The sequence below is a fragment of the Diabrotica virgifera genome, chromosome 7 (assembly GCF_917563875.1).
Source record: "Diabrotica virgifera virgifera chromosome 7, PGI_DIABVI_V3a".
NCBI classification, from domain to species: Eukaryota; Metazoa; Arthropoda; class Insecta; order Coleoptera; family Chrysomelidae; genus Diabrotica; species Diabrotica virgifera.
In genome coordinates this window covers 39,635,757-39,648,522 of record NC_065449.1, presented here as the reverse complement: position 1 = coordinate 39,648,522, position 12,766 = coordinate 39,635,757, and the positions used below count along the sequence as shown (strand labels likewise).

Below are 12,766 nucleotides of genomic sequence, written 5' to 3'. Positions count from 1 at the left end.
TTTTTTATAATTGTACTGCAAACACATTCTTCTTTTATTTGATGACGTGAAGAATTGTGTATTTGTCGCTTGAACTATTGGATTTAGTTATAGAAACGTTAGATGCAGTGACCAGTGTCATGAAATTCCATAATAGAAGCACCAATATTTATATGAAAAAACCTATTGGAATTATATACAATATACAATGTACATTGAATCTCTGAATAATTATAAGTAAATTCTTACAATATTGTTTTTATTTTCTATGTGAATAGTTGAAGGATATGAAAATCCGAAGAACTAGCAAATGTTTCCCACGGATGTTAGAAATAGAAAGTAGGTCCTACTGTAAAACGTCACAACACCGCAAAAATAAAAACAGTATATAAGAAATATTCCTAGATACTCTCAATCAATATTATGGTTGGACCAAACAAAAATACTAGACGCACCCCCCTATCACCAGGCATAACTGCCAGAGGAGCAAAGATTGTTCTGACATTTGCAGATGACGTAGATGCAGTAGCACAGACAACACTGGAAGTTAAGGATATACAGTCCATCCCAAACCCTTCTTTCAGTGCATCATAGTTTGTCGAATTTTCTCTATCGTGATTAACATACCTAGAACTCAGAAAATTATGTATTCGTGGACGGATAGTTGCCTACTTTCACAATGTCAAGGGGTAAAATTACAATTGTAATTCTAGGTTAGTATATTTCGACATTTTATCGTCGACGCACTGAAAGAAGGGTTTGGGATGAAGTATAGTTTCGAACTTTGAAGAAGCAACACTAAACGTCGCGACGTCGGCCTGAAAATAAACGCAGAAAAACTAAATACATGGTCGTGTCAAGAAAGGAATGATAGCGAATGAGACAAAACAGTACCATCATAATTTTGAGGTGGTCAAAGGATTCAAATACCTAGGAACAACAATTACCAGTGACAACACATGAGAACGGGATGTTGAAATACGAATACTGGCGGGGAATAAATCTTTCTTTGTCGTTCAACATGTGATGAGGCCAAGGCTTCTCTTCTAGACGGCTTCTCTCTACAAAACTATAATACGACCAGCAGTGACATACGGAAGTGAAACATGGACATTGAGAAAGAAAAAAATCAATATAAATGTTTAATATGTTGTGATTTATATGAAATAACTGGAGGAGGAAGATCCAGAAGTATTCAAAAGGCAGTTCAGTCAATACATTAAGCTGGGAATTAATGCTGACCAGATTGAAAATATGTACAAGAATGCCCATGCTGCCATTCGTGCAAATCCAGAGTTGGAGAAGAAGGCTGAAAAGGCTCCAGCACCTGCAAAGAGATGGAACCGTAGGAAGCTTACTTTGGCTGATCTCAAGGACCGTGTTGCACAGAAAAATAAGTCCTATTTGGCCAAACTTCAAGATCAAGATACCCATAGTCTAACGGACTAGCAAAGAGAGCAGTGGGAATTTGTAAAAACATGCTTAGAAAATGTAATCACTCTGGTGAGGATATACACAATGCATTAATGGAATACAGAACCACCCCTTTAACAGGAATTAATTTTTATACCCGTCTGAGCTTCTCAACAACAGGGTTCTTAGGACGACTATTTCAGTATCTCAAAAAGTTTTATCTAAAAAACCCATAATTGATTTAAATAGATTAAGGGAACGGAGGAGTAGAAGTATGTATCTACTAAGTCAGCGATTCTCAACATGCGGCTCTCTTACATTTTTTATGCGGCCCGAGGGCTAACTAAAAGGCCCTGTAAATGATAAAATTGTTTTGAACTCAAGTAAGATAGTTGGTGGTGGCTTTTAGCATTTATTTGCGACACAACAGAAAACCTTGGCGAACTTAATCGTCATTTACACATTAAAAGGTAAACATAAAATTATTTTTTTAGTTGACAAATAAAGTATTTGCTTTCGTGGACAAGCTAAAAATGTACATCGAGGAAATTAATATAAAAAAATCTGCATAACTTTTCCGACATTGGTGAAAGCTCAACAAGATGGAATTGATGTATTTCCAAAAAACTATGCTACTTATTTCTAGTTTTCTTGAGCAATGAGTTTCAGGAAAGATTTAATGATTTGTGAAACATTAGGAAATGTCTTCTATTAATGGAAAATCCCTGGCACTTAGAAGTAGCCGCTACTATACAACTTGCGGCCGTTGGGATTTAATAGCGCAAAGTTGTTACATGAACTAATTAATTTTAAAAATGATACAAATCTGGAGGCAATTTTTAAAGAAAAAAGAGACGCAAATCAATATGAAGAATTCTGGAAATTAGTACCGGATAACTATAAAACTCTCAAAATTTACGCTTACTTGTTCCTCACGTTGTTCGCTTCATCAAACCTGTGCGAATCCTCATATTCAGAAATGAAATATGCAAAAAATATGTGTAAATACCTATCCTGACACTGATTCGCACCTGGACGACGTTGTTATTTCGTAAGCGGACGGCTTTAAATCCTGAATCCGGTCGATTTTTATTTTTAAATTATGATTTTTTTACATATATTATATCATATTATCGTCATCCATCTGGGCGTGATGACGTAATCGATCTTTTTTGAATAAGAATAGGGGTCGTGTGCTAGCTCATTTGAAATTCTCTATATAGTAATATAATATAAACATTGACATAATTAAGTATAGGTACAGTATGCCCAAAAAATGTTTGTTTTGAATTAAATTAATTGACAAAAAAAAGAAAAATGTATGTAATTTATTTAATTTAAAATACATTTTGCTGCTGTCAGAAAACAGAAGAAAATGTTTATTTGACAAATAAACACTACTTTTCCCTTAAATCCAATGTTCAAACTGCCAAGAGGCAGGCGGGTGGAAGCTTGAACAATAAACTTAAGCTAAAAGTAATGTTTATTTGTGAAATAAACATTTTTTTCTGTTTTCTGACAACAATAAGCTATATTTTGAATTAAACAAATGACATACATTCTTCTTTTTGTGTCAATTAATTTAATCCAAAACAAAATTTTTTTGGGCATCCCGTGAATAACCTTTCAAATGAGCTAGCACACGACCCCTATTCTAATTTAAAAAAAAATCATCGATTACATCATCACACCCAGATGGATATGACGTCACTAGTATGATACCAAAAAATCGTAATTTAAAACTAAAAATCGATGTTTCAGAATTTTTCCTTAAAGTCGCAGACTTACGAAATAACGAATTTATTCCTTTCATTTGCACCATAGGTACTGGTACTGTATATTATTACTTCACATAGATTGCGGCCCGCAAGCTGTGGCAATAGCTGCTATGTGGCCCAGAGCCCCAGCAGGGAAAAAAAAGGTTGCGTATCGCTTATCGCTGTACTTCTTACTAAGTATTACAATAAACATTCTCGTATTAGAAGTGACTTTTAAAGTAGGTGAAAGCCTAATGTTGAGAAAAATAAAACATAACTTAGAGAAATAAAAGAAAATAGGTAATATAAAGAATAAAACAATTTAGACAAATAAAACAAAATTTAAATGAGACTGAAAGAGAATTAAAAAGAAATAATGTAATAGCTGCATTAAATATTGACTCAAATGAAGAGAAGAAAATGCAGGGAGATATGAATAATTTTATAAAAGTACATCTAAACGAGGGGGTAAACCTTTATAAAATATGCTTACTACAAAAATGAGAGATTTTTGCCTGAGTTTGTAAGTCATGGAACTGGATCTAAATTGGAAAAGTTTAGTAATGTAAGAAGTGTTTAAAATACGTTTTTGCAATGTTGACCAGTTGAATAAGCTCAATGTACGATATTCATATTTCTTTTAAACATTAATTGCTTTAGTTTGATCTGTAATCGAATGAAATATTAAATTTATAAAAAACAAGCTGAAATTGCGAGCATTTTCATAACGAAAACTTTGTTTATATACCTATTTAAATTCATAATATAGAAAATTGCTATTACGAAAAACTGTTTAGAATTAAAAATTATGTTTTAATGTGCAAGTACATCATTCTAATTTAAATGTTGTGAACTATAAAGATACTTTACTCGAAATTCATATTTTTTACATACCTCGTATAAAATTAATAAAATTTGATTCATGATGGTTGCATCATAAATCTTAGACCAAGAAGAAATTTTTATGAAGAATAACTTTTCTTCATCAAATTAAAAATACAAGAGTTATAAATGAAAATGATGTTGGTATCCATAATTTGAGAAAATTCGTCAAATATTTTTTTTTATTAGAAGGATGTAATTTCATATATCAGAACAATTTTCCAATATTGTAAAATAAATAATACATAATGATAAAGATACTTTTTACTGATGAACTTTACTTGGATCTACAGACCTAGTGAGTCTCGTAAATTCCAGGGCTTTGCGCCACGCTTCACGCAACCGTATTTGCGTACTTGTGTTTTGAGTTGTGTGCGCTGGTCGCTGGTCGAGTGGAGAATTTACCAAATTTAAATATAATCGTTTGTACTGATTCATTATTAATATAGTATAATATGTATTATTGCTTTCAAAATATACTCAAATTGTATTTTTATACATTTATTACACATATTATTATAATAATAATTAAATTCACTATAAAATGTCATTTATATTTTATTAATAGCTAAATTTAGTTTGACATTAACAAAGTGTCAAACTCAAATATAAATAATAACATTTGCATTTAGACAAGGCGGAAACGGCGGGTTGGTTGGGAAAAATATTCCCATGAGATATTTTTGCATAATCACATTCGTGAGACATGCCAGAATAAGGTTCAAGAAGTCGCCCACATGAAAAGTGGGCCAATTTTTTTTTAACAATTTTTTTTTAATCAAATTGCAAAAATCAATATTTTTGGTCCGCACTAATTTTTTTTAGGTTTTTTGGACCATTCTGGACAAAAAAGGTCTCTAATAATTTTTCTCTAAAGTTGATCTTTTTCGAGTTATAAGCAATTTAAAATTTGAAAAACGCGAAAATGGCCATTTTTAAGACTTAATAACTCAGTTAAAAATTATTACTATGAAAGTCAGAAAGTGACTAAATCAAAGTTTAAATTTTAACTATTTAGAATGGGAAATAAGCCACAATATTATTAAAAAATGATTTTTATTAACGTTTCGACGAATAGTATTTTGTATTTTGACAACGGCACCCGATTTGGGCGTCGAAACGTTAATAAAAATCATTTTTTAATAATATTGTGGCTTATTTCCCATTCTAAATAGTTAAAATTGTAAAAATGCCACAAGAAAATAGCTTCAGAACAACACAAAGTTTAAAGTCGCCGCTACATGATCCTGAAGAAATCTGTGTCATTAATTCACTACTAAGCTGTTATTTTTAATTAATAACATTGAGCGGTTAGATCGTATTGACTCCGCTGTAAATGTGAGTGCGAGTAAGATGCACAATTGAACTGCTGGAATGGCTTCTCTCTCGCACTCAGAATTTACAGCGGCCGCACACGTGCATGGCGCTTATTACTATTACTTAAAAATTACAGCTTAGTAATAAAATAATGACAAAAATTTCTTCAGGATCTTGTAGGGGGGGCTTTAAACTTTGATTTAATCATATATTGACTTTCATAATAATAACCTTTAAGCGAGTTATTAAGCCTTGAAAATCGCCATTTTTCGTTTTTTTCAATTTTAAATTGCTTATAAGTCGAAAACGATCAACTTTAGAGAAAAAATATAAGAGACCTTTTTTGTCCAGAATGGTCCAAAAAATTAAAGAAAAAATTGTTCGAGTCAAAAATATTGATTCTTGCAATTTGATTAAAAAAAAAATTGGCCCACTTTTCACGTGGGCGACTCCTTGAACCTTATTCTGGGATATCTCACGAATGTGATTATGCAAAAAAATCTCATGGGAATATCTTTCCCTTCGAACCCGCCGTTTTCGCCTTGTCTAATTGCTTAACAAATTCAGGGCCGGTTGTTCCACCGGTTGTCTTGTCCGACGGTGGTGGGGAGACTTATATTTTTGACTTTACGTCACAAGAGTTTACATTCCCATATTTTTAAATTATTTTCGATCATTGAATGTGTGTTATTGTGTATATATGTGTATTATTTGTGTTATTATGAAATAATAAGAAAAATAGTACACATTTTATCTTATACCGGGTGGCGAATCTTAAAAAGGGCCATAGGAAACTCAATGTAAAGTTCTAAATTGTTGAATTCCTGCTTCCCTAATTATTCTACATCAAAAATCATGAGAGAATATTTGTAGAGAATTAAAATCTGTATTAAAATCAAAAGTTAAAATTTTTCTACGATTTAAATGCATTCCAAAATTTTGAAAAATATGATACATTTGCCACAATAGGTATGCGTGTAAAAGTAAGGCCACACGTTACTATTTAACTGACAGTGCTCACACCATTGACTGAATAAAAAAATCTTTATTATTAATCCTTTCTCCGCAACTGAGGGTATCTTATCAACTGTATTGTTTTTAAACAGTAGATGATAAAATAAAAATATTGACAGTTCAAAAATGTGAACATTATTGCATTGTGTGTGGCCTAAGTTTGGGCTGAAAACTAAAATGTATTACATTTTTACAAAATTTTGGAATATGTTTAATTACGTATTTAGACCAATTTTAACAGTTATTTCCAATACAGATTTCAATCCTCTTCAAATAGTTTCTAATGTCTTTTGATGTAAAATAATTATTAGGGAAGCTGGAATTCAACAGTTCAGAATTTTACATTGAGTTAATGCAAAACTTTGACGCATGTCAAAATTCTCAATGTGTTTTAATTGTGTTCATTTTTTTCGAATCCTGAGAAAACTAATAAATATTTTTGAAAAATTTAAACTCAGAATGAAAGACTACATTACTACCGAGGGCTGAAAGTCCCTGAAAACTTCTATAATGTTTATTTTAATAAGTTACAGGGCTGAAAATAAAAGAGAAGTGTGATATTTAATTTCAAATATTTCATTCAATAGCATCTGCTTGTTTATTCTAAGGGGCTTTCCGCCCTCGGTAATAATGTAATCTTGCATCCTGCGTTTAAATTTTTCTAAAATACTTGGTTTTTCAGGATTCGAAAAAAATCATATTACGATTCAAATGACAGTAAACTCTCGTGACGTAATCTCACCCTTAATGTTCATTGGTTAGTCGATTTAGGCCACCGTAGTAATGTCTAAGAACCGTGCGGTTGTTCGAAAGCTAATCAACGATGATCATTATCAAATATTTAATTACTGTCACCAACTGTCAATGTCAACTTTGTTTGGGTTGATAAAAACATAATATGAAATTACTTAATCAATTATGTTAATAATTGTTATGTTAATTGATTAACTAACCTCATAATTTTACTCAATTATGTTTTCAGCAACCCAATAAAAGTTGACATTGACAGTTTTGGTGACAGTAATTAAATATTTGATAGTGATCATTGTTGATTAGCGTTCGAACAACCGGCCCTCACAGATTAAAAAAAGTAGCCTACTTCCTAATCAAATATTTCATTTGACGTTTAGTGCCTGATAGGAGATAACCGGATTGTGACGTCACATTTTAGATTTTGAGGTCAATTATCTCGAAGACGGTTTGAGATATCGAAATGCCGTTTTCAGATTTGGATTCAGAAGACAAAACTACATAAGAATCCATCGATACATCTGCTCTAAGTATTGCAGGAGCGGCGACGCAATAACACACAGACTTTTGCAAATTTATAAACGAAAAGTTTTCGTTGAAAATTAAGCAAACCTCTTGTCGGCAAATAACGCCTGACAATCTGGCAACCATTTATACAATAACTACGAATAAGTTTAAAACATGAACAAGATCAAAATAAGAGGTGGGTTAGATAAGGTAACTAGAAAACAATGCATCACAAATATTTACTATAAATATAAATAAAAGAACTAGGTATTTTATGGTAAAGAACTCGGAACTCTGTAAAACTAATAAATACACACCCGTGTTGAGCTGGCCCCCCCCCACTTGCAAAAATTAAAAAACAAATAGCCCTGATTTATGAGCTATTTATGAGCTCTCATATTCCGCAAACTAAAAATTTTGAGCTCGTTCCACTGAGCAGGAATTTAATACCCTAGTGGGGGGGGGCTGAGTCAGCCCCCCCCACTACTTAAAAATAGGAATATTGAATCGGTTTTTGCGGCAGAATTACGAGCTATTTATGAGCTCTTGAAATTATATAGTTTCGATTTTTGAGCTCATCCCCTTCACCCCCAAACAACCCTTTAATTGATTTAACTTAAGAGAAAGATGCTGAGAAAACTTAAAATATATCGTATTGCGGATATAATTCATATAGCTTATATACTCTAAGAATAAACTATTAAATCAAGAGCATTTCGATTATTGAGCTACAACCCCTTCGCAAGAAAACCACCCTATCTTCCCGGCTTAAGAGAAAGTTGTACTTAAAATGCATTAAACTAATTATTTGGCGACTACATATCATTTAATAATTTATAAGCTTCCAAATTACGCGCATTTAGATCAGTAAATTGCAATTTATTTTGTATAGTGCAGTCACTGAAGGTAAAAATCAACGATTACCTTCAATTTCGGTGAACCTTCATCGATTTTCACGAAAATTGGTCAGTAGTTAGAGGATACGTCAAGAAACAAAGGTGACATGGTACCACCTTGCGCCTTTACCCTGAGGGTGGATACCGCCCCTTCTCGGGGGTGAAAATTATTTTATAAAAAATAAATGCACAAATCAATAAAAGAACAAATTACATAAAAGCAAAATTTATTATATGAAGTTAATAAAATAAGTCAATACTTTTTAAGTTATTAAAGATCAAAGATTTTAATTATTTGTGAAAAAAATGCATGTTTTGAAAATGTTTTTTGTAAATCACTGAAAAACTTTAAGTTTTTACAAAAAAGTTAATAGTAGTTTAATTCGTATAGCTTATATTCAAAGAATAAACTCTTAAATCACGCGTCTTTCGATTATAGAGCTACAACCCCTTCGCAAGAAAACGACCCCATATTCCCGGCTTAAGAGAGAGTTGTTCTTAAAATAATTTAAATTAATTATTTGGCGACTACATATCGTTTAATAATTTATGAGCTTGCAAAATATACGCATCTCAATTATTGAATTGCCATTTTCTTTCTATAGTGCAGTCACTGAAGGTAAAAATCAACTAGTACCATCGATTTCGGTAAATCTTCATTTATTTTCACGAATTGACAATAACAACTTGGGGTTTTAGCCTGGGGTATATGTCACCCCTTCTCGGGAGTGAAAATTACTTTATTAAAAATAACCCCACAAATCGAGAGAGGGACAAATTGTAAGCAAAATTTGTTATATAATGTGTGAGTTATTAAAGATCAAATATTTTAATTTTTGTAAAGAAAATGCATGCTTTAGAGCGATTTTTCATAAATGACTCAAAAACTGTAAGTTTTTACAAAAAAGTTTTCATCACTAAAATTGAAGCTAATAAAAAATATAATAAATTGCTTACTTGAAAAACCCTTTAATGTTAATTTAAAGTAAGTTATTGGTAATTAAATGTATATTTTTTTCCGCGACTGTTAAAATCTAAGGGTTCAAGCTTAAATAACGGGAAAGAGATGCATTTTATAACACTTAGGTACTAAATACTTGTCAAAGTACTTAGAAATACCTATGAAAAATAAGATGCAGAAAAAGTTGATAGTATCAAAATCCGCTCACCAATTTTCGTGAAAATGAATGGAGATTTACCGAAATCGAAGGTACTAGTTGATTTTTACCTTCAGTGACTGCACTATAGAAAGAAAATGGCAATTCAATAATTGAGATGCGTATATTTTGCAAGCTCATAAATTATTAAACGATATGTTGTCGCCAAATAATTAATTTAAATTATTTTAAGAACAACTCTCTCTTAAGCCGGGAATATGGGGTCGTTTTCTTGCGAAGGGGTTGTAGCTCTATAATCGAAAGACGCGTGATTTAAGAGTTTATTCTTAGAATATAAGCTATACGAATTAAACTACTAGTAACTTTTTTGTAAAAACTTAAAGTTTTTCAGTGATTTACAAAAAACCTTTTCAAAACATGCATTTTTTTCACAAATAATTAAAATCTTTGATCTTTAATAACTTAAAAAGTATTGACTTATTTTATTAACTTTATATAATAAATTTTGCTTTTAATTTGTTCTTTTATTGATTTGTGCATTTATTTTTTATAAAATAATTTTCACCCCCGAGAAGGGGCGGTATCCACCCTCAGGGTAAAGGCGCAAGGTGGTACCATGTCACCTTTGTTTCTTGACGTATCCTCTAACTACTGACCAATTTTCGTGAAAATCGATGAAGGTTCACCGAAATTGAAGGTAATCGTTGATTTTTACCTTCAGTGACTGCACTATACACAATAAATTGCAATTTACTGATCTAAATGCGCGTAATTTGGAAGCTTATAAATTATTAAATGATATGTAGTCGCCAAATAATTAGTTTAACGCATTTTAAATACAACTTTCTCTTAAGCCGGGAAGATAGGGTGGTTTTCTGGCGAAGGGGTTGTAGCTCAATAATCGAAATGCTATTGATTTAATAGTTTATTCTTAGAGTATATAAGCTATAGGAATTATATTCGCAATACGATATATTTTAAGTTTTCTCAGCATCTTTCTCTTAAGTTAAATCAATTAAAGGGATGTTTGGGGGTGAAGGGGATGAGCTCAAAAATCGAAACTATATAATTTCAAGAGCTCATAAATAGCTCGTAATTCTGCCGCAAAAACCGATTCAATATTCCTATTTTTAAGTAGTGGGGGGGGGCTGACTCAGCCCCCCCCCCCCACAAGGGTATTAAATTCCTGCTCAGTGGAACGAGCTCAAAATTTTTAGTTTGCGGAATATGAGAGCTCATAAATAGCTCATAAATCAGGGCTATTTGTTTTTTAATTTTTGCAAGTGGGGGGGGGCCAGCTCAACACGGGTTAAATACACTTAGCATAAACACAGGCATATAGGCACTATATTTTGGAATATGCAAAATATTTTTCTGAATTGTACTGTTCCAAAATACATATTAAAAAATAAATAAAATAATATTAATTTTATGATACTTATGTAAGATTTGCAGTAAATATTTTGTAAACCACAGTTTTCATCTCCAGACGCAATGGCCCATTAGCTCAGTTGGTTAGAGCGTCGTGCTAATAACGCGAAGGTCGTGGGTTCGATCCCCCCATGGGCCAAGCTTTTTTCTTGAAAAAATTAATTTCGACACATTCTTTATTTTTTAATTAAAATTATTACATTTAAAATAAAATCTAATTCTTATTTTTTTTTTACATTTTCTATTCATTTCAATTTTTCATCTTTGTTCACCATTTTATTTGAAAACATTAATTTTTTCTTCATTTAATTATATTTAAAATTATTACATTATTTAAAATAAAATCTAACACCTTTTTTAACATTTTGTATTCATCTTAAAATATTTGATAAATCGGGTCTAAAAGTAACAATCCGATATGGTCTAGTGGCTAGGATACCTGGCTTTCACCCAGGAGGCTCGGGTTCGATTCCCGGTATCGGAAAACTTTTTTATTTTTTTTTGGTAATATATGGAAAATATAATAATTGTTGTAGCATTGTAGAAATATAATAATTATTGTACTCTTTGATATTATGTACATACTTGCATCTCCAATTACCAGTTTGAAGTTTATAAATAAGCGCTAATCTTTTCCGACAGGTGCCGCTGATTCTTTTCATGTCCTCAGATTTTTTTCTGATATCATTTTATTTATGTTGTCAAAAGAAACTGATTTTTTTTTTCGAAAATCGATAATTCCCTCTTTATTTACCAATTTGAGGAAGTTTGCACTGATTCTTTTAATATCCTCAGAATTTTTCTATTACTATATTGGTTCGTTCAGAAAACAGATTCGTGTAGGATGCTTCATGGACCTGAATCTCAGGCCTCAAAAATATGTCTTTTAGATGATTTTGTTTGATGTTTGTTGGATATAGCTGTGTGATTTAATTCTTTTCTCTTATGCCAAAATGTTCCGTTTGGCAGCAAAATGGCAAAAAACTGTGCCTGGTTTATTTCTGTTTCAGATTTTTTCATTGTGAAACCAAATAATATAGGTGCAAAGGTATAATAGATGGGAAGATACCGGAGATATTATGTATTTTTGACTTATTGGGTGTCAGTATTGTGACACGAAGATAGAAACGATCACTACAGAAGCAATTTTCAAAGATGTTTAATAGGAAGTAATATGCCTTACCTACTCCAGTGGTGGATCTAGACATTTGCTTGGGGAGGGGGGGGACTTCCAATGAAACACCAACCAAAAGGCATAAAAAATATAAACCCAAACTACATAAAAATAAGTTATATCATATAAGTTCACTTACTTTTTCTTTAGACAAGGCGAAAACGGCGGGTCCGTTGGGAAAAATATTCCCATGAGATTTTTTTGCATTATCACATTTGTGAAACATCCCAGAATAAGGTTCAAGCAGTCGCCCACGTGAAAAGTGGTTCAATTTTTTTTAATCAAATTGCAAAAATCAATATTTTTGGTTCTGACAAATTTTTTTAGGTTTTTTGGACAATTATGGACAAAAAGGGCCTCCTATAATTTTTCTCTAAAGTTGATCTTTTTCGAGTTATAAGCAATTTAAAATTTGAAAAACGCGAAAATGACCCTTTTTAAGACTTAATAACTCGGTTAAAAATTATTATTATGAAAGTTAGAAAGTGACTAAATCAAAATTTAAAGCCTCCGCTACATGATCCTGAA

At 31.7% G+C, this 12,766-nt stretch overlaps 1 protein-coding gene and 2 non-coding genes across 3 annotated transcripts; all 3 read left to right on the top strand.

Annotated features, from left to right (window-relative positions):
- Positions 1-1,127: 1,127 nt before the first annotated feature.
- On the top strand, positions 1,128-1,443 carry LOC126888098 (60S ribosomal protein L5-like). The gene has a single exon (XM_050656120.1). It carries the CDS (start codon positions 1,234-1,236, stop codon positions 1,426-1,428), a length of 195 nt encoding a protein of 64 aa, XP_050512077.1. The 5' UTR covers positions 1,128-1,233; the 3' UTR covers positions 1,429-1,443.
- A 9,686-nt stretch (positions 1,444-11,129) lies between these two features.
- Positions 11,130-11,203, top strand: Trnai-aau (transfer RNA isoleucine (anticodon AAU)). Its single transcript has one exon. It is a non-coding gene; the product is annotated as a tRNA-Ile (tRNA).
- Positions 11,204-11,476: 273 nt separating this feature from the next.
- Positions 11,477-11,548, top strand: Trnae-uuc (transfer RNA glutamic acid (anticodon UUC)). The gene has a single exon. It is a non-coding gene; the product is annotated as a tRNA-Glu (tRNA).
- The last annotated feature ends 1,218 nt before the right edge of the window (positions 11,549-12,766 follow it).